Source organism: Polypterus senegalus, chromosome 3 (genome assembly GCF_016835505.1).
Source record: "Polypterus senegalus isolate Bchr_013 chromosome 3, ASM1683550v1, whole genome shotgun sequence".
In the NCBI taxonomy this organism is placed as follows: domain Eukaryota; kingdom Metazoa; phylum Chordata; class Cladistia; order Polypteriformes; family Polypteridae; genus Polypterus; species Polypterus senegalus.
This window is the reverse complement of record NC_053156.1, coordinates 294,847,567-294,869,277: the sequence shown is the minus strand read 5'-3', so window position 1 is coordinate 294,869,277 and position 21,711 is coordinate 294,847,567. Positions and strand designations below refer to the sequence as shown.

The 21,711-nt window shown below is 40.6% G+C and overlaps 1 protein-coding gene across 2 annotated transcripts in view; it reads left to right on the top strand.

Moving 5' to 3' along the window:
- The window catches only part of ccm2 (CCM2 scaffold protein), a 136,241-nt gene extending 116,311 nt beyond the window's left edge, over positions 1–19,930 (top strand). For both annotated transcript variants that reach the window (XM_039749457.1, XM_039749458.1), the window contains exons 7-10: positions 10,816–10,873; positions 12,333–12,474; positions 14,689–14,827; positions 18,283–19,930. In XM_039749457.1, the coding sequence (XP_039605391.1) occupies positions 10,816–10,873; positions 12,333–12,474; positions 14,689–14,827; positions 18,283–18,563 (620 nt within the window). In that variant the 3' untranslated portion in view covers positions 18,564–19,930. The remainder of the gene's footprint in view (positions 1–10,815; positions 10,874–12,332; positions 12,475–14,688; positions 14,828–18,282) is intronic.
- The last annotated feature ends 1,781 nt before the right edge of the window (positions 19,931–21,711 follow it).

Sequence of the window (21,711 nt, the reverse complement as noted above, 5' to 3'; positions counted from 1 at the left end):
CAAGCTTGGCAAACCTATCCTTGGCCAGTTTCACCCATTCCTCTTGGCAGCACCTCTCAAGCTCCATCAGGTTGGATGGGAAGCGTCGGTGCACAGCCATTTTAAGATCTCTCCAGAGATGTTCAATCAGATTCAAGTCTGTGCTCTGGCTGGGCCAATCAAGGACATTCACAGAGTTGTCCTGAAGCCACTCCTTTGATATCTTGGCTGTGTGCTTAGGGTCGTTGTCCTGCTGAAAGATGAACCGTCGCCCCAGTCTGAGGTCAAAAGCGCTCTGGAGCAGGTTTTCATCCAGGATGTCTCTGTACATTGCTGCAGTCATCTTTCCCTTTATCCTGACTAGTCTCCCAGTTCCTGCCGCTGAAAAACATCCCCACAGCGTGATGCTGCCACCACCATGCTTCACTGTAGGGATGGTATTGGCCTGGTGATGAGCGGTGCCTGGTTTCCTCCACACATGACGCCTGGCATTCACACCAAAGAGTTCAATCTTTGTCTCATCAGACCAGAGAATTTTATTTCTCATGGTCTGAGAGTCCTTCAGGTGCCTTTTGGCAAACTCCAGGCGGGCTGCCATGTGCCTTTTACTAAAGAGTGGCTTCCGTCTGGCCACTCTACCATACAGGCCTGATTGGTGGATTGCTGCAGAGATGGTTGTCCTTCTGGAAGGTTCTCTTCTCTCCACAGAGGACCTCTGGAGCTCTGACAGAGTGACCATCAGGTTCTTGGTCACCTCCCTGACTAAGGCCCTTCTCCCCCGATCGCTCAGTTTAGATGGCCAGCCAGCTCTAGAAAGAGTCCTGGTGGTTTTGAACTTCTTCCACTAACGGATGATGGAGGCCACTGTGCTCATTGGGACCTTCAAAGCAGCAGAACTTTTTCTGTAACCTTCCCCAGATTTGTGCCTCGAGACAATCCTGTCTCAGAGGTCTACAGACAATTCCTTTGACTTCATATTTGGTTTGTGCTCTGACATGAACTGTCAACTGTGGGACCTTCTATAGACCGGTGTGTGCCTTTCCAAATCATGTCCAATCCACTGAATTTACCACAGGTGGACTCCAATTAAACATCTCAAGAATGATCAGGGGAAACAGGATGCATCTGAGCTGTGAATACTTATGTAAATGTGATTTCTCATTTTTTTTTATTTTTAATAAAGTTGCAAAAATCTCAAACTTTTTTCACATTGTCACTATGGGGTGTTGTGTGTAGAATTCTGAGGAAAAAAAGTGAATTGAATCCATTTTGAAATATGGCTGTAACATAACAAAATGTGGAAAAAGTGATGCGCTGTGAATACTTTCCGGATGCACTGTATCTCACCTGGAAAAATACACAATTGCGTGTATACAGCAGAGCCTTGTCTTATGCAAAGAATATGTTACTGTGTAATGCTTGTTTTGGGGCATTTCTTCCAGTTAGCTGCCTCTTACATTGGCCCAAATTTCATTAAACTTCTATTAATATGTACTATATGTAATAACTTCAAAGATAAATGTACTCATGTGCAGTTAGGTTGTTTTGAGGGTAACTCTGTGCATAAACCATCAGCTGAGCAGATGTAGGACCTTGTATAAGACTAAAAGAGTTATAACACAATGTTTTGTTCACAAAAATCACACTTAGCCAGGTAAGATATACACCTAAAATGAATGCAGTGAGCAACACAGAGTGAAAGTATGGAAGACACCCATTTCACTTCTTTTCAGCAATAGCTGAAACAAAAAGAAAGCATGAGGGACGCCTGTGTTAGTCTTTCTTATACCACTGTGTGCTGTCGTGAATTTGAGAGAACGGGAGTAAGGGAGACATGTCTGCTATCTTGACCTATCACATCCTTGGTGAGAGTGGCAAAGTGAAAGAAGGACATTCCCCTTATTGCATTGCTGCACACATTTAAATGTTTGTATTTTGTTCCTACTTCGAGGATGCAGGGAGTAGAGTTGGCAAAGGTGGATGAGTTTAAATACTTGGGATCAACAGTACAGAGTAATGGGGATTGTGGAAGAGAGGTGAAAAGAGTGCAGGCAGGGTGGAGTGAGTGGAGAAGAGTGTCAGGAGTGATTTGTGACAGACAGTTATCAGCAAGAGTGAAAGGGAAGGTCTACAGGACGTTGGTGAGACCAGCTATGTTATATGGGCTGGAGACGGTGGCACTGACCAGAAAGCAGGAGACAGAGCTGGTGGTGGCAGAGCTAAAGATGTTAAGATTTGCATTGGGTGTGACAAAGATGGACAGGATTAGAAATGAGGACATTAGAGGGTCAGCACAGGTGGGACGGTTGGGAGACAAAGTCAGAGAGGCGAGATTGCGTTGATTTGGACATGTGTAGAGGAGAGATGCTGGGTATACTGGGAAAAGGATGTTAAGGAAAAGAGCTGCCAGGCAAAAGGAAAAGAGGAAGGTTTATGGATGTGGTGAGAGGGGACATGCAGGTTATGCGTTATGATATATTGCCGGCCATTCGACAACAGCACCACCTATCTGTCACAGCATGTAACAAAGCAAGATGCAGAGGACTTCCATCACCGGTTCATGTCAAATCAAATTATATACATTTACACATACTGGTATACACACACACACACACACACACACACACACACAGAAGTCAGAAAGAAAAGTTTCTGAACCCTTTGGAATTACCTTTATTTGTGCATTAATTACTCACAACAATGTATAAGTTACTTAAAAGTATAACACAAATAACTATACTTACAATACAGTACAATTTATTTTTGATTAGCGAAGGTTGTGAATCTTCAACCAGGATTTAAAAGCTGAGATTTCTTATCAGTGCTGAGTAAATTGTTTAAATATTCACAGCCTAGGTTGAAAAAAGTATGTGAACCTAAAGGCTAATGGAGTCTGCTCTTCCAGTTGGTGTGACGAGGTTTTGTGTGGCTTGAAGAGTGCTTAGTCCTATAAACAAGCATAGGATGTTTGGTTTCATTCATTTCAAGAATGATCTGTTCATATGAATCATAGAACATCAGAGAAGAAGGAGAATTATATGGATGCATAAAGCAGGAATGGCTACAAAACGTAAGAATATAAATAATTTGACAAACAAGTGGAATACATTAAGTCCATCAAGCTCATTTGTTTAGCTAATAGCTAAACTGTCCCAATATCTCTTCCAAATTTCTCAGCTACATGTTTTTGCTTCCACTCAATGTCTCTGTAGTTTGTTCCAGATTCTTACAACTCTTTGCATGAAGACGTTCTTCCTGGCTTCAGTCCTAAATTAGTCCTAAAGTATGTGATTCACAGTTAAGTTGAAAGAATTCTGCTAGATCTACTTTAGCGATGTTTTAGAAAGTTGATTCTGTTCATCTGGACAGTTTTTTTTTTTTTTTTTTTTTCCCCATATCATAGTTTTTTTTTTCCGATGTTTCATCACTTAATTCAAGTGACTTCCTCAGTCTCAGTTGACTGCAGGTTTCTCCAACCTTATAAACAGTATCTTGTCATAATGATCAAACTAACACCATTAGCTAACAATGGGCTGTGTGAGCAATGATATGCAAATTGTCCATTGATCAATTGCCATTAGTATCATTCACAGAGAGTTGGGGAATGGCTGCAATCACCCCATTGTACGATGGTGAAAGATGTAACTTTAGGCCCCCTCCTCGGTTCAGAGATGGTTGTTCCTTTTTCACGTAAATGGCCTCCTTGGCTCCTTGCTCAAACTAGCGTCCCTCCCTGTGCAGGATGTGCACATCTTCATCACTGAGAGTGCCCACTGTACTGTAGATGTTAATAGAAATGTGGAGTTCTGGCCTGACGAGGTAGCTCTTCTTTGTTGTGCCATCCGCTTCACCAGTGGTTGTTTGGTTTCCCCGATGTATGATTCACGGCAATCCTCTTGGCACTTAACTGCATAACTATATTACTCTGTTTGTGCCAGGGCACTTGATCCTTGGGGTGAACCAATTTTTGACCCATCGTGTTTTGGGGTTTGAAAGCCACCGAGACCTGGTGTTTTGGAAAAAAAAATGCGTCTCACCTGATCCGATACTCCTGACACATAAGGGATCACCAAAGGTTTTCTCTTGGGCAGCAGTTGTCCTTTCTCTCTCCTGGATTGCTTAGAGGATTCTTTCGGTGTTTTACCTGCTTTGACAAAACTCCAGCTGGGATAACCACATTTACTCAGGGCCTTTTTGATATGATGTTTTCTGCTTCCTTAGCCGCTGAGTCTGTGGGTATGGTGTTTGCTCTGTGTTGTAGAGTCCTGATGACACTTTTCACCATCTTACAATTCGGTGATTGCAGCCATTCCCCAACTCTCTGTGAATGGTACTCATGGCTATTGATCAATGGACAATTTGCATATCATTGATCACAAGGCCCATTGTTAGTTAATGGTGCTAGTTCGATCATTATGCCAAGGTACTGTTTATAAGGTTGGAGAAACCTGCAGTTAACTGAGACTGAGGAAGTCATTTGGATGATTGATGAAACGTATCAGAAAAAAAAAAAAACAATGTCCAAATGAACAGAATCAACTTTCTAGAATTTCCTTACCTGGATTATTGAGCATGCATCGAGATACTTTATCAATGCCTTTGAGAATTTTGAAGACCTGGATTAGGTTTCCACTACTCAAGACTTAAACAGGTTTAACTCTCCAAGTCTTTCTGAGTAGGACTTTTCCTTAAGTCCTGGGATGCACTTGATTGCTCTCTTCTGTACTGCTTCAAGTGTTGGTATATCTTTCTTATAGATTGGTGACTAGGGGCCTCATGTATAAACAATGTGTTTGCACAAAAAAATTGCATACATCTGTTTCCATACTCTCATCATGATGTATAAAAACTAAACTTGGCGTAATGCCATGCACATTTTCCGCCTCAAACCAGGCGCACACACGTTTCTGCTCGGTTTTGCAAACGGGCAGCATCCACCGTCAAAGCAGTGTTACTGTTTGTGTGGTTTCCCTTTCTTTTTTAGATTCATATCCATGAAGTGGGCTTTATAAAATACACCAAAATAAATTGCACATGGTTTACAAATCTAAAACATTTGATTGTAAGCAATCTATAACAATATCATGGTGCACAGAATGTCCAAACTATTCCAAATACCTTGGTTGCTTTAGCCTCGCAAATGGAAGAATTAGAAGAGATGCGCATATTTAGAGATACTGATTTCTTGTCTCATGATGACGACTGGCTTCTAAGTCGATTTAGATTTCCAAGAGCTATCTCTTGGAGCTGTGTGCTGAACTAGGGCCTGGTTTATAAAGGCATACTTTGAAGAATTGTGCTCCACCTGCTCCTTTGCAAGTTGTGTCCATCCTTGAGTTTTTAGACACAGGAGCTTTCAATGTGAACTGGCTGACTGATTGGATATTTTTCAGTCATCACTAAGTCGTGCCATGCCAGCTGTATGGGATGGTATTATCCGCTTGTCAGCCAGATTTAAGGTTTCCTTATACTGTAGTTGAATGGGCAAACTTCAAAATGTAATTCACAGCAATGTTCAGTTTTCCAAATGTAGTCGGAGCCTTCGACTTCAAGCACATTGCTGTAAAGGTACACCATATTGCCAAAAAATATTGAGACAACCCGTAACTGAAATTGCTGAATTCAGATGTTTCAATCACTTCCATGGCCACAGGTGTATAACATCAAGCACCTAGGCATGCAGACTGTTGCTACAAACATTTGAGAAAGAATGGGTCGCTCTCAGGGGCTCAGTGAATTCATGTGTGGTACTGTGACAGGATGCCAGTAAGTCCATTCGTGAGATTTCCTCCATACTATATATTCCACGGTCAATTGTTAGTGGTGGTATAACAAAGTGGAAGCAATTGGAAACAACAGCAACTCAGCCCCGAAGTGGTAGGCCACTTAAAATCACAGAGCAGGAACAGTGCATGCTGAGGTGTGCAGGAGTCGCCAACTTTCCACAGAGTCAATAGCTACAGACCTCCAAACTTCTTGTGGCCTACAGATTAGCTCAAGAGAAGTGTGAAGAGAGCTTCATGGAATGGGTTTCCATGGCCGAGCAGCTGCATCTAAGCCTTACATCACCAAGTGCAATGCAAAGCGTCTGATGCAGTGGTGTAATGCACACAGCCACTGGACTCGAGCAGTGCTGACATGTCCTCTGGAGTGACGAATCACGCAATCCGATGGACGAGTCTGGGCTTGGCGGTTGCCAGGAGAATGGAACTTGCCTGACTGCATTGTGCCAAGTGTAAAGTTGGGTGGAGGTTGAATTATGGAGTGGGCTAAGGCTTGGCCCTTTAGTTCCAATGAAAGGAACTCTTAATGCTTCAGCACACAAAACCATTTTGGACAATTTCATGCTCCCAACTTTGTGGGAACAGTTTGGGGAGGGCAACATGACTGTTCATGCACCAGTGCACAAAGCAAGGTCTATAAAGAAACGGATGAGCGAGTTTGGTGTGGAGGAACTTGACTGGCCTGCACAGCGCCCTAATTGACCTCAACCCGACAGGACACCTTTGGGATGAATTAGAGCGGAGAATACAAGCGAGCCAGGCCTTCTCATCCAACATCAGTGCCTGACCTTACAAATTCTCTCCTGGAAGAATGGTCAAATATTCCCATAAACACACTCGTACACCTTGTGGGAAAGCCTTCTCAGAAGGGCTGAAGCTGTTATAGCTGCAAAGGGTGGGCCAACATAATAAAGCCTATGGGATGTCATTAAAATTCATGTGTGTGTAAAGGCAGGTGTCCCAATACTTTTGGCAATATAGTGTACCTACAGAGAATGAATTTGCTTATGTAAATTAAAAGCGTTTCCCCTCTATTAATTTGAAAATGATCTGTGATGCGAAAATGCATCTCATTAATTTTGTGGTGAGATATATGCGTGTCTTGCCAATAATTGTAGCAGCTTGCTGCTCAAATGGTGTGAGCCCCAGAATTCTGCTACCTCCTCCTGTGTTGTTGACACTCAGACAGTAGGCTGTGACTCAGTTTTGCACAAATTAGACCACTTCTTTTTTTTTTTTATTTTGGGTACTGTGCAACTTTCTGAACTGCCACACTGTACCACTCTATCAATTTCCTTTTGTTGCTTAAGCCACCAAATGTTACATTTGTCCTTGTCTCCACTTCAGGACCTTCATTTTGCATTCACTGAAATTCTTCTTTTTTACACCTGCTTTTGCCATTGCCTTTTAACAAACTACAAAATGGAAGGGGCTATTTATATTGATTTGCATATTCAAATTTAAATATGAAATTCTGTAAGGAGTAAGGGTGGGGGTGTAGGCTCGTGCATGTGCATTAAAATTCACGTCGATTGGGATTTGTAAAGGAAAAGTGTGTAGAACTTATGCAGTTTTATGCATCTGAATTTTTTTTTTGCATACACACATTTCTAGTTTTGTTTCTATACCATGTTTTAGTATGAATTCTGTGGAAGGCGTTCTACATGATGCCCCAGAACTGCACACAATACTACAGATGTGGTCCCACTAGTGCATTATGTAGCCTAAGCATATTGCCCCTATGTTTACTGTACATTCAACAGTTTTTACTATATCATCTAACATTTTATTTGCCTTTAATAGCTTTCTGAGCATTGTTTTAAACATTAGAACAATCTAGATAAAAACAGGCCATTCAGCCCAGCAAACTCCCCGTTCCATTCCACTTAATTCTTCTAAAATAACATCAAGTTCAGTTTTGAAAGTGCCTAAAGTCCTACTGTCTACCACGCTACACTAAGAAAGCTTCCTAATGTTTAGGCAAAATTTACCCTTAGCAAGTTTCCAACTGTGTACCCATGTTCTTTATGAACTCATTCTAAAGTCACAGTTTCGATCCATTGGACAAATTCCCTTCGTAATTTCAAACCTTTCATTCAGGTCTCCTCTTAATCTTCTTTTCTTTAAACCAAAAAGGCTCAGCTCTTTTTATAATTCATAATAAGCCCTAGAATCAGCCTAGTTGCTCTTCTCTATAATTTACTATCCTTGCTGTGTCATTTATGTAGCCTGGAGACCAAAACTGCACACAGGACTCCAGATGAGGCCTCACCAGTGTATTATAAAGACTGAGCAGAACCTCCTTGGACGTGTACTGCACACATGTTCTTTTAACCTTCTTAATAGCTTCTGAACACTGTGTGCAAGCTGATAGTGTCGAATCCACTATGACTCCTAAATCCTTCTCATAAAGGTGTACTTTCAGTATCCATACCTCCAATTTTTCTATTCATATCTGATGTGTTTATTCCTACAATGTAATACTTTACATTTATTGACATTAAATGTCATCGGCCCAAGCCTGTATGCTTTCAGTGGATTTGAGATTATCTGCTGATCTATCTACCTTGGTATAATCTGCAAACTTAACCATTTTGTTAGTTATATTCCTATCCAAATCATGTATTTAAATATTAAAAATAGCAGTGGCCCCAGACCACTTTTAACATCAGCCATTTCTGATTTGGTTCCATGCACCATCACTTTCTGTTTCCTGTGTCTGAGCCAATTTTGCACTCATCTACAAACCACACCCTGTACTCGCACTTCATTTAGTGCGATGCCCAACCTCTCGCGTAGCATGTTATGCATTCTGAATGTCAAGATAAATAATCCCATATGCTCCACTTTCATCATATCCTTTTGTTTCTTCCTCGTAGAATTCCATCATGTTTGGAGTTAAAACACCTGTTCCTGCCTTGTGTTGCTCAATCTTATCCTTAATAATTCCTTCCATTAATTTTCCTGTGATGCACATTAAGCTTACTGGCCTATAATTACTTGGATCTGCCTGTTCATCCTTTTATTTAACAGGATAATACAGGCAGTCCCCGGGTTACGTACAAGATAGGAACTGTAGGTTTGTACTTTAGTTGAATTTGTATGTAAGTTGGAACAGGTATATTATTTTAATAAATGCTGTTGTTGACTGTAACCAAGTGCTCTGCCAGTGAATGATGGAGTTTCGCCTCTCTCTGACCTTTTTATTTCTACTTTATTTTCAATGATGATGGTTTTTCTCTTCTTTACTGTATCACCAGCACTTGTATCAGATTTGTGTTTCAGAGACATTCTTGAAGGGTGAAGACAAAAGGTTAAGATGAGCTCTTCTGCACAGCACTGTCCATGTTATCACAGCAGGAAGGCACCTGTTGTCAACACATCTGTACTGACAAGAGACAACTTCCTGCTATGTACGTAACAGTACAAGCAGGCTTGCTATTGAAACGGGCAGTTCATTACCCGCCCACCACACAGTCACCTCCACTACAGTATGCTGCCTGCAGCGTCCACCCACCGAAAAACGAACACGGTGCGGCCAAAGGCGGGTAGTGAATCGTCCACCACTGCCCCAATTCAACAGGCAACCACCCTACAATGCTACACCTTGCTGCCCCTTTCACCCTCAATAGCCTCCGTTCAGCCACAACCGGGTCACAGCTTGCAGCATCACCAGCTGCCCACCGAGAATGAACTGGGCAGCCTTGTGTGGTGGGCATGCAGTGAAATGCCCCCCTCCGCTCCATCCAGCCTGCGTTCAGTCAGGAGCAATAGCTACGGCGGCGTAATGGGTGGGCAGCGAACCGCCCCATCAAGCTTCCGTCCTGCACACGAGCAATAGCTGTGGCCCAGGTGACTATGGACAACAGGTTGCCGCTTTTCGCCGGGAGCCGCCTGAGGGACACTACACTGCGCGAGCAGTGAAATCGCATCCGCCTCCAGCCTCCGTCCAGCCACCACTTGCAGCATCCCCAGGCCGAAGATGATGGAGCTGCAGTTACTGAGGCGCATGCGTCGTAGCTGCAGCCCCGTTCGCAAGACATAGGTTGGATGTCCGTAACCTGGGGACTACCTGTATTTGCTATTTTCCAGCCCTTCAGATTTTCCCCCAGTGTACTGTGATCTAATTCCTCACACGTGAAGAGCTCAGAACAATATTACTTTAGAGCATCTGCTATTTCACTGTCTGCATTTTTTAATTCTCCTTTATTATTCTTGATGCACTTCACTTCTTTCTTGACTATACTGAAAGAACCTTTTTGAGTTGTATTTCACCTTATCTGCTACTGTCTTTTAGCCTCCCTTATACCCTTCTTAATGGTTCCCCTCATACGCCCTATGATTCACATTGGCGTTAATAGTTTTATACGCCTTATCCTTCTGTTTTTATCCTTTTGCAGCTTCTTTTTCAACTGTGTATTAACCCACTGCAGTTTTTTTTTTTTGTTTGTTTTTTTCAATCCATCCATTATCCAACCCGCTATATATTATTTTCCCCATACTAATTCCAAATTTAGGTATGAACCTGTCCTGCATTATATGTAAAATGTTTTTAAACCTGTTCCACTGCTCCTGGACTCCTAAGTCCCTAAAGTCCTACTGTCTGCTACACTACCTGGTCACTTATTCATGTGTCTATGGTTCTATGTGTAAAGAAAAAACTCCTGCAGAATTTCCCCTTAACAAGTTTCCAACTGTGTCCCCATGATCTTGATGAGCTTGTTTTAAAATCACCGTCTCGATCCACTGGTCTAATTCCGTTCATAATTTTAAACACGTCAGTCAGGTCTCCTCTTAATCTCATTTTGCTTAAGTTGAAAAGGCTCAGCTCTTTTAATGTTTCCTCATAAGTCATCTATTGTAGCCCTGGACTCATCCTTGTTGCTCTTCTCTGGACTTTTTCTAGGGCTGCTTTGTCCTTTTTGTAGCCTGGAGACCAAAAGTGAACATAGTACTCCAGTTGAGGCCTCGCCAGTACAATTTAAATGTTGAAAAGTAGTATATAAAAACCAGACGTGCTCCATTTGTCATTGTAATGCTTTATCTTTGGCAGATGATTCATCAACTAAAGCGGATCCCAAGGATGCTTATGAAACTGAAGCAAGCACATTGTAAGTATAATCTGGCTAACATTTCTTAGTAATTCTTGGACAATGGAGATGTGTCTATATAAAGACATAAGACAGTAAACAGAACCCTGAATCAGGAATTACTTTTTCCACAACTCTATACGGATCTGTGAAGTATAGAGGAAAAAGTACTCTAAAATGTGACGATAAATAAAAAGAGTGCGTGGAGAAGCTGACCAGAAAGCAGGAGACAGAGCTGGAGGTGGCAGAGTTAAAGATGGCCCCATCATTTAGAATTGCCAGACACATTTTTGGGAATGAATTAGGAGATCTTTACTAACTGGAGAGAACAACAATGCAAACTCCACAGAGGCAACAATCAGATTTCTAGTGTAATTTCTGGATGCTACCCTAAATTAAAACATTTCATTAATATTTTAGGGCAAAGTGGTTGCTCTGAGGCTGGGGATATACACTGGTAATCTGAATGTTGCCGGTTCAAATCCTACAAACTCCAGAAGTGACTCTACTCCGTTGGGCCCCTTGAGCAAGGCCCTTAACCTCCAATTGCTCTGTCCTGGATTTGAGGTTAATCTGCAACCTGCAGGAAAAAGCCCTGGGGTTGGTGGCAAAATTGGCACTCCAAACACCATAAAAAAAAACTTGCACTGTGAACTGTGTGGTGCTGAGGTGGCACCCATTGCATGGCTGCACTCGAATCTTAACACTAGAATTACCAAAGCCAACAAAAAAACTCGTAAACCTTGCCCACCTTAAATGTATACCCACCTATCCGTCAGCATCTTTTGTGTTGTAAATGTGTCGATAAGCACAAGCAACAAGAAGCCTACTATGCTATCCCCCCACTGCTGCAGGAAGGGAAAAAAGCTCTCCCAGCTCAAGCCTTGTTTATCTGGAAGTGAGGTAGCTGGCGCTGTATAGTGTAAATAATATATCTTTATTTGGAACACATGCATTTCATGGTGTTCCGTGTCTATAAAGATCTATGTAAGTGTAGGATGACAGGAAATGCAAGAAATGTTGAACACATACCTAAAAGACAAACCTTTTTCATGTTTTGTAGTAACGACAAAATTTTGACATGAAGTGTATAATGTGTGAAGTCTGAAATCCAAATATCAAATAAGCACTTTCACAAAAGGTACAAATATGTCAGAACAAGTGCGCTTTCATTCAAGGCTATAGTAGGCTGCTTGCTGCTGGTGCTTATCGACACATTCCCAACACAAAAGAGTCTGAAGGATAGGTGCGAACGGATTTAAGTTGGGCTGGATCTACGTGTTTATTTCTAGTGTTAATTTCTAGTGTTAATCATGGATCCTGAGTTGATTTGTCATGTGGTAGTTACGGCTATGCGCTGTATCAGCACATGCTCCTAATCTCTCTCTCTCTCTCTCTCTCTGTTAATGTTGTACTTATTAGTTTAACAAGATTAATCTTCAGAAATACACTGTCTAAACTTAGACTATTTATTTCACAGTTCTTTTCAAAGCTCCTTGGACACTGGTGGAAATTCTCCATCCTCCTCCTCCTCCACACAGGTTTCCCCACAAAATAAAACAGTGAGTGAGAGTGAGCTGAGCACCACTGCCACTGAGCTGCTCCAGGACTACATGATGACGGTAAGAAGGGAGTACAGTGGTGTGAAAAACTATTTGCCCCCTTCCTGATTTCTTATTCTTTTGCATGTTTGTCACACAAAATGTCTCTGATCATCAAACACATTTAACCATTAGTCAAATATAACACAAGTAAACACAAAATGCAGTTTTTAAATGATGGTTTTTATTATTTAGGGAGAATAAAAATCCAAACCTACATGGCCTTGTGTGAAAAAGTAATTGCCCCCTTGTTAGGTTATTTTTTAACTGTGGTGTATCACACCTGAGTTCAATTTCCGTAGCCACCCCCAGGCCTGATTACTGCCACACCTGTTTCAATCAAGAAATCACTGTCAGGAGCTGCCTGACACAGAGAAGTAGACCAAAAGCACCTCAAAAGCTAGACATCATGCCAAGATCCAAAGAAATTCAGGGTTAAATGAGAACAGAAGTAATTGAGATCTATCAGTCTGGTAAAGGTTATAAAGCCATTTCTAAAGCTTTGGGACTCCAGCGAACCACAGTGAGAGCCATTATCCACAAATGGCAAAAACATGGAACAGTGGTGAACCTTCCCAGGAGTGACCGGCCGACCAAAATTACCCCAAGAGCGCAGAGACGACTCATCCGAGAGGTCACAAAAGACCCCAGGACAACGTCTAAAGAACTGCAGGCCTCACTTGCCTCAATTAAGGTCAGTGTTCACGACTCCACCATAAGAAAGAGACTGGGCAAAAACGGCCTGCATGGCAGATTTCCAAGACGCAATCCACTGTTAAGCAAAAAGAACATTAGGGCTCGTCTCAATTTTGCTAAGAAACATCTCAATGATTGCCAAGACTTTTGGGAAAATACCTTGTGGACTGATGAGACAAAAGTTGAACTTTTGGAAGGCAAATGTCCCGTTACATCTGGCGTAAAAGGAACACAGCATTTCAGAAAAAGAACATCATACCAACAGTAAAATATGGTGGTGGTAGTGTGATGGTCTGGGGTTGTTTTGCTGCTTCAGGACCTGGATGGCTTGCTGTGATAGATGGAACCATGAATTCTACTGTCTACCAAAAAATTCTGAAGGAGAATGTCCGGTCATCTGTTCGTCAACTCAAGCTGAAGCGATCTTGGGTGCTGCAACAGGACAATGACCCAAAACACACCAGCAAATCCACCTCTGAATGGCTGAAGAAAAACAAAATGAAGACTTTGGAGTGGCCTAGTCAAAGTCCTGACCTGAATCCAATTGAGATGCTATGGCATGACCTTAAAAAGGCGCTTCATGCTAGAAAACCCTCAAATAAAGCTGAATTACAACAATTCTGCAAAGATGAGTGGGCCAAAATTCCGCCAAAATTCCTCCAGAGCGCTGTAAAAGACTCATTGCAAGTTATCGCAAATGCTTCATTGCAGTTATTGCTGCTAAGGGTGGCCCAACCAGTTATTAGGTTCAGGGGGCAATTACTTTTTCACACAGGGCCATGTGGGTTTGGATTTTTTTTTCTCCCTAAATAATAAAAACCATCATTTAAAAACTGCATTTTGTTTTTACTTGTGTTATATTTGACTAATGGTTAAATGTGTTTGATGATCAGAAACATTTTGTGTGACAAACATGCAAAAGAATAAGAAATCAGGAAGGGGGCAAATAGTTTTTCACACCACTATATATACAGTATACAAAATTAATAGAGTTTCATACAGGGGGCTGAAAGAAGATAAAAGGAGAATGAAAGCACACAACATCCTTGTAAAAACTAAGAAAGTAGATCAAAGTTTCACATTTTCTTTAACTCAAAAACAGGAAGTTAAGAGGATTTTTGCTTTGGTGAGTGTTGTATTTTCTTTTAAAGTTATCCAACTTTAAACAGCACCAGGAATAATGTAAATTGGAAAAAATGTCTGGTAAATCCAAAAAAAATAAATCAGAAAAGGCACTTCTAAAGGAAGATGATATTCTTTTATCTTGAACTAGATTTTGTTAACTTTTAAAGCTTTTATTTGTAATACCGTAAATCTTGATTATCTGTCACTTTGATTAACCATCATTCTCCATTAACTGTTAAAAAAAAACATTGCGCACACCAGCATCTACCTATTACTACTGCCACATGATATGCTTGGAACACTAAGGGGGTTAATTCTGCCACCGTAAGGATAAACTAATCAAATGTATCAAAGAAGTTTTAAAAAAGTCTGGTCACTGAACAACTTTGCATTAATAATACTTTATGTCTACAGCTACGAACCAAGCTCTCCTCCCAAGAAATCCAGCAGTTTGCAATGCTGCTTCACGAGTACAGGAATGGGCTCTCTATCCATGAGTTCTGCATCAAACTGCGGCAACTGTATGGTGACAGCAGAAAGTTTCTTTTATTAGGTAGGTGTTGAAACTGACGTGCTTTTCAATTAGGGATTTTACAAGTTATTTTTTGCATGCAAGTCATTTTTGTCAGAACCCCACCACTTAATGGTGACTTGTCTCCCTCCACTTTCTTTGACTCACCTCAAGGCTGTGAAATACTGAAGAAGGGAAATAAACTGGGGGAAAATTTTCAAAGCTTGGCGAACACTTGGAAAAATGTGTTTTAATGTAGAGAATACAGAGTGCTGCAAACAAGCAAAAGGTGCATTCATTACATTGGTCAACAAAAAAAAAAGAATATTTTCGCTCCTATTAAAAGGTGGTCTTAATAGATTTGAGGGTGCTCAGTGCAACTCTGCCAGCAACAGAATTACACTATTTAGTCCAGGTTTATAAATGATAAATGCTATTTTAGAGAAAAAAGTAATATATTTTAAAAAAGTGTAGACTTAAATTATATTTTAAACATATAATTGTCTTAAATATAATTGTTATTTGCAAAAAGTAGTCATTCGGTAGTTTTCTTTCCTCTGAGGGTGTTTCATGGTGCAGTATCACAGGGGCTCCCAAACTTTTGGACGTCAAGTACCACCTGAGGTTAAGTGAGTTGGGTTGCGTACCACCTGCACCTTGTTGAAAGGGGGGGGAGTTCAGGTCTAAACCACCCCAAAATCTGAATAAAAGTTATTAAAGAATTGGAAGAAATTATGCATAAAAGTAATGAAAAAAATATGTGCATGTACATAAATTGATAAATTCTGCCCCGAAACTAAATCCTGCCTTCGGCCTGTATGTGACACAGTTACCGAAGACGAAATGGTATCGGCTTTGTGCTTAGATCTAGTGACTATGATGCAATACAGCGGCAGTGCACGTATAACAACAAACGCGAGCGGTTTCTGTGAGGCAGAGTTACCGAAGACTAAATAGTGTCGGCGTTGTGCTTTCATCTAGTGACCAAAAACTCAAACAGTGAAGAAGTAGAAGTTGACTTCCGCGAAACGGAATTATGGTAGCGTAAATACTGATTCGAATAATAGGTTTTATTTATTCAGATGACGAAATTTCACACCACACTAAATTTGGGAATCCACGTATTATTGTATTTAAACAGTTTCATTGTTTTTTTGCTCACAACAGGCTTGTCATAAAGGGTTTTGCACAGATAAATTAAATTTCAGGGACCGCGATGCTTACCACCTGAAAAGACTCCGCGTACCACAGTTTGGGAACCGCTGCAGTATCAGATACAACAACATTTATTTCTATAGCACATTTTCATACAAATAATGTTGCTCAAAGTGCTTTTACAAGATGAAGAAAGAGAAAAAAAGACAAAATAAATAAGAAAATACAATTAGGGAGCACTAATTAACATAGAATAAAAGTAAGGTCCGATGGCCACGGAGGACAGAAAAAAAGAAAAAAAAAAAAAAAACTCCAGACTGCTGGAGCACCCAGCCCCCTCTAGGCATTCTACCTAACACTGATCTCAATCAGTCCTCATGGTTTTCAGGCTTCACATGGAAGAACTTGATGATGACGGTCATGTGAACTTCTGGCCTTTAATATATCAATGTAGGGACATCACGGCGCTTTGATCAGGTGATGGTGATGCAGATCGCAACCACAGAAAACCAGAAAAAGAACAGAAGAGAAAGTAGGGGTTCATATGGATTACGGAGCCACCATGAACAAAAATGATAATTAAATGCATATACAGAGTATCAGGGTTACACTAAAATGAAGCTATGAGAAAGTCATGTTAAACTAATCTGTTTTTAGCAGTTTTTTAAAGTGCTCCACTGTATTAGCCTGGCAAATTCCTACCGGTCAGCTATTCCAGATTTTAGGTGCATAACAGCAGAAGGCCAACTCGCCTCTTCTTTTAAGTGGACACTCATTTGAAAATCTAAGGTTATGATTTGGAGTGTAAGGTGAAAGACATTCTGAAATATAGGTTGGAGCGAGATGTGTGCTAACATAGATTCACTCCACTTTCTTGTATAGTGTCCCTCTATTTCAGTGATGTCCTGGTGGAAATTAACCCCATTTTCATCAGAGACCACCTCCATGGTCTACTTTCTGTCTCGAGAGGTGTCAGAGGAATCAAACGCACAGTGCTGGAATTACATTTTTTAAGATATGTTGCACTCAAGTGTTGGGAGGAGAGAAGCTCCTCAGCTAGGTCCTCATTGTTTTCTGCCTTTGTATTCTCAAGATAACTTTGACACTTTTTATTTTTGTATTTCTCAATAAAATAAGGCGATTTTTTTTTTTTTTTTTACTGTTTGCTTACCTGTTACCTGGTCAAGACTATGGATGGATCGACCCGTCCTTGCATATTTCTCTAAAAAATCATTTAAACAACATCTTTCTATCTTCCAGGCAGTAAAAAGGCATCTTTCTAACCTTTTAAGTATACATTCCTTAATAATATGAAGGAATACACCGAGAGGAAAAAATGTAGCAAATGCTTGATTAATCAATTAACATTGAGAATTGGTTAAAATCTGCAATTTTTTCAGCCTAAAATATACTTCATACACTATTATGAGCCAGAAATATACTACTGCAATAAAACAAAATGATGTTTTTACTGAATCTAATATTTTGTGGAAATGTTTTGTGGTAGAAAAATTCCAGTTTTTGAAATGGATTTGGCACACCTAAATCTATAAAATACATTTTGTTTGTCCAGACCAGTGTTGTAAATACAAGATGGGCGATTGTATCACACATAATTCAAACTGAAAAGTATTTAGGGGTTTACATTAATAAGGTGTTCTTTTCGTTGAAGCAGTGTGCAAAAATGAGTAAAAGAAGTAAAAAGTTAGCAAGAAAGTGTGAGCAAGGGCATTCTGGGAACAAGGACATGTCCTCTTCTAGAATGTGGGAATTAAACCTTATTACTACTTGTACTAATTCTGTTAATTAGTTACATATTTTTGTGTGTATTTAGGGAGGCAGTGTGACGTGGTGGTTAAGACATTGGCCTTCAAACCCCGAGGTTGTGGGTTCAGATCCCGCTATTTGCGCTGTGTGACCATGAGCAAGTCACTTCATCTACCTGTGCTCATGTCATTCTGTTACCTGCTTAAGAGGCACAAATCATAAACAAAGCCTGGATAGGGCACCAGTCCATTGCAGGGCAAGCACAGACACCCACATGCCAAACACACGCCTAACCTGCTTGTCTTTAGACAGTGCAGACATGGCAAGAACATGCAAACACCATGCACATCGGACCTGGGACATGAACACTGGTTGTCCTTACTGCGAGGCTGTGCAGGGTCCTGTCGCCCTACCTGACTCTGCTCAAACTGGAAAAAACGGAAGGAATTGAATATTTTGTAAGTCACCTTGGATAAAAGCGTCAGCCCAATAATACATAGTAATAATAAGAGTTCTAATCTCTTTGTGAAGTAACACTTTTTTTTTTTTTTTTCTTCCTCTTTTCACCACATCAGGGCTCAGGCCATTTATCCCAGAGAAGGACAGCCAACACTTTGAAAACTTTTTGGAAACAATTGGTGTAAAAGATGGCAGAGGAATCATCACAGACAGTTTTGGGAGGTATAAAAGGACAATGAGCACCACCTCCAACTCCACTACCAATGGGAATGGGGGAGCAGGGGGTTCTGATGACCAATCTGTGCCCTCAGAAGCAGATGAGTGGGACCGTATGATTTCAGTCATTAGTGACGATATTGAAGCTTTGGGATGCAGCATGGATCAAGACTCTTCCTGAGGAGAGGAAAGGGAATCGGGGTTGAACTAAGAAGCAACCCTTGGATATTTTCATATTGTGAAAAGAAGATTAGTGGCCATTTCTTTTATATCTTTGTAAGTGGGGCAGGTGCCACACGTCAAGTTGAATCACCTGTATTTGACCCCCTTCCCACCACTGTTTTTCTGCCTTGACTTACGGTGAAAAGAAAATTATTTGCGCAGCTTTATACCAGTGTCTTGTTTAACCGTATGGAGTTGACTTGTTTACCATTCTTTAACAGACCACATCCTGTCTTTTGAAGAGGGTACTGACAGACCTGCTTTCTGCACTGTTACCCTTGAGAACGCACTGTGCTTCTCTAAACTGAAATGCTCAGATGAAATCTGCAGCTGTGACTTTTGTTTTCTACATTTGAATGAAGTTTTAAGTTATTCAAAGAGACTTAAATCTTTTTCTTTGGTATGTTTGTAACAAACACATTTGCCCCTATCCATCTTAATTGGAACGTTAATGTGATTGTTTCTAAATTCCAGCAGGTTGTGCTGCTGACTTTATAATTTTAATTATTTGTAAAGGTGCTGACATGATAGGTTCAATGAAGTGTTTGTATTCAGTAGATATGTTTTTAAATGAGAACAGCTCAGTAAAGTTTTTTTTTTCCTCCCAGATATCCAGAAAGTAGGCCTCATTTACTCTCATTCAATTGTAGAATTTTTGCAATAATTTGACCTGAATGTGAATTGATCTTCGTCTAAACCCTCAGAATCAGTTTTCAACAAACACAGAATGTGCTTTTTCTTGTCCTTTTCAACATGTTGATCCATCTTTTGCAGGTTTTTATTTTTGTTTTTTGGAAGATATTTGTAAACTTTTAGGTCAATTTCTGGTGTTACCTCCTTTGGCTGGAATAAATGCAACCAAATGTTTCCTGAATCTGAAGATCAATTCCTCACTTTATTTGGAAATATTTTGGTTTGTTCCTCCTAACTGATGTACATCCCCTCACTAGTCCTTTTTGGGTTGCTTTGCTTGAATTAATTACTTGTGATAATCAATGTGCTTCACGGTGTTGCCCTTGTATTTCTGTGTTGTTTAAGGTAAGAAAGAATTTGTGTTTCTCAACCATCCCCGGAAAAAAAGTGTTAGCCCTTTTGTTATCACAGGATGAAATGCCAATGTCCAATCCATTGTCACCACTACCTCATTGTCAATTTATATGCTCTTTTAAGCTGAAAATGTGTTCTTTTTGTGTCTGATTGGATACCATAATTACCCAAACTGCTTTCTGGGTTGCCACTATGAACACTACTTGTTTGTATTTCATATTTCCTGGTTTCAGGAATAGCTGTTTAATTCCACGTTAATAAACTGGATGCCTTGTTGAATAACTGAGTTATGTATACAACATGTAAGCTGGGCCAAACTACCAGTTTTTGTGCTGGTCCCTCTTTTGAGCCCCAATTCATGATTAAACTTTTGAAACGCCGTAAACTGTATATGATAATCTGGGTCAACTGTAGTGTAATTTACACTCACGGCCATTTTATTAAGTACAACTTGCTAGTACCGTGCTGGATCCTCTTTTGCCTTCAGAACTGCCATATTTCTTCATGGCATTGATTCAACAAGGTGCTGGAAACATTCCTCAGGGATTTTCATCCATATTGACATTGTCAGCTGCACATCCATGATGCGAATCTCCCATTCCACCACATCCCAAAGGTGCTAGTACTGGATTGAGATCTGGTGACTGTGAAGGCCATTTCCGTCTAGTGAACTCACTCTTGTGTTTGATATGTTTTGAGCTTTGTGACATGGTGTGTCATCCTGTTGGAAGCAGCCATCATGGGTACACTGCGGTCATAAAGGGATGGACATGGTCAGCAACAATACTCAGGTAGGCTGTGGCATTTAAACAATACTCAGTTGGTAGTAAGGGGGCCAAAGTGTACCAAGAAAATATCCCCCACACCATTACACCACCAGCCTGAGCCATTGATACAAAGCAGGATGGATCCATGCTTTCATGTTGTTAATGACACATTCTGACCCTACCATACAAGTGTCACAGCAGAAATCGAGACTCATCAGACTAGGTAACCTTTTTCTAATCTTCAGTTGTCCAAATTTGGTGAGTCTGTGTGAATTATTGCCTCAGTTGCCTGTTCTTAGCTGACAGGAGTGGCATCTGATGTGGTCTCCTGCTGCTGTAGCCCACCTGCTTCCAAGGTTTGATGTGTTGTGTGTTCAGAGATCCTCTTCTGCATACCTCACTTGTAACGACTGCTTATTTGAGTTACTGTTGCCTTTCTATCAGCCTGAGCAAATCTGGCCATTTTCCTCTCACTTCTGGCATCAACAAAGCATTTTCGCCCAGGCAACTGATGCTAACTGGATGTTTTCCATTTTTCAGACTATTCTCTATGAAAATCACAGTATATTATATTCAAAGTCACTTCACTAACCTTTCTTCCCCATTCTGAGGCTCAGTTTGAATTTCAGCAGGTGGTCTCGACAAGGTCTACATGCCGAAATGCATTGAGTTGCTGCCATGTGATTGGCTTGCTTTAACACAGTGCTGCCCAACCTCGGTCCTGGGGAACCCCTCTGGCTGCAGGTTTTTGTTCCAACCAGCTTCTGTTTTTAATTGGACTCTTGGGCTAATTAAGTGATGTGTTATTTTCCAAGTTCTGTGTTTTGGGAACAATATAAAAATTATAAAACTAAGTTTGGTTAAATATATACAGTGGGATGCAAAAGTTTGGGCAACCTTGTTAATAGTCATTATTTTCCTGTATAAATCGTTGGTTGTTACGATAAAAAATGTCAGTTAAATATATCATATAGGAGACACACACAGTGATATTTGAGAAGTGAAATGAAGTTTATTGGATTTACAGAAAGTGTGCAATAATTGTTCAAACAAAATCAGGCAGGTGCATAAATTTGGGCACCACAAAAAAGAAATGAAATTAATATTTAGTAGATCCGCCTTTTGCAGAAATTCCAGCCTCTAAACGCTTCCTGTAGGTTCCAATGAGAGTCTGGATTGTGCTTGAAGGTATTTTGGACCATTCCTCTTTACAAAACATCTCGAGTTCATTCAGGTTTGATGGCTTCCGAGCATGGACAGCTCTCTTTAACTCACACCACAGATTTTCAATTC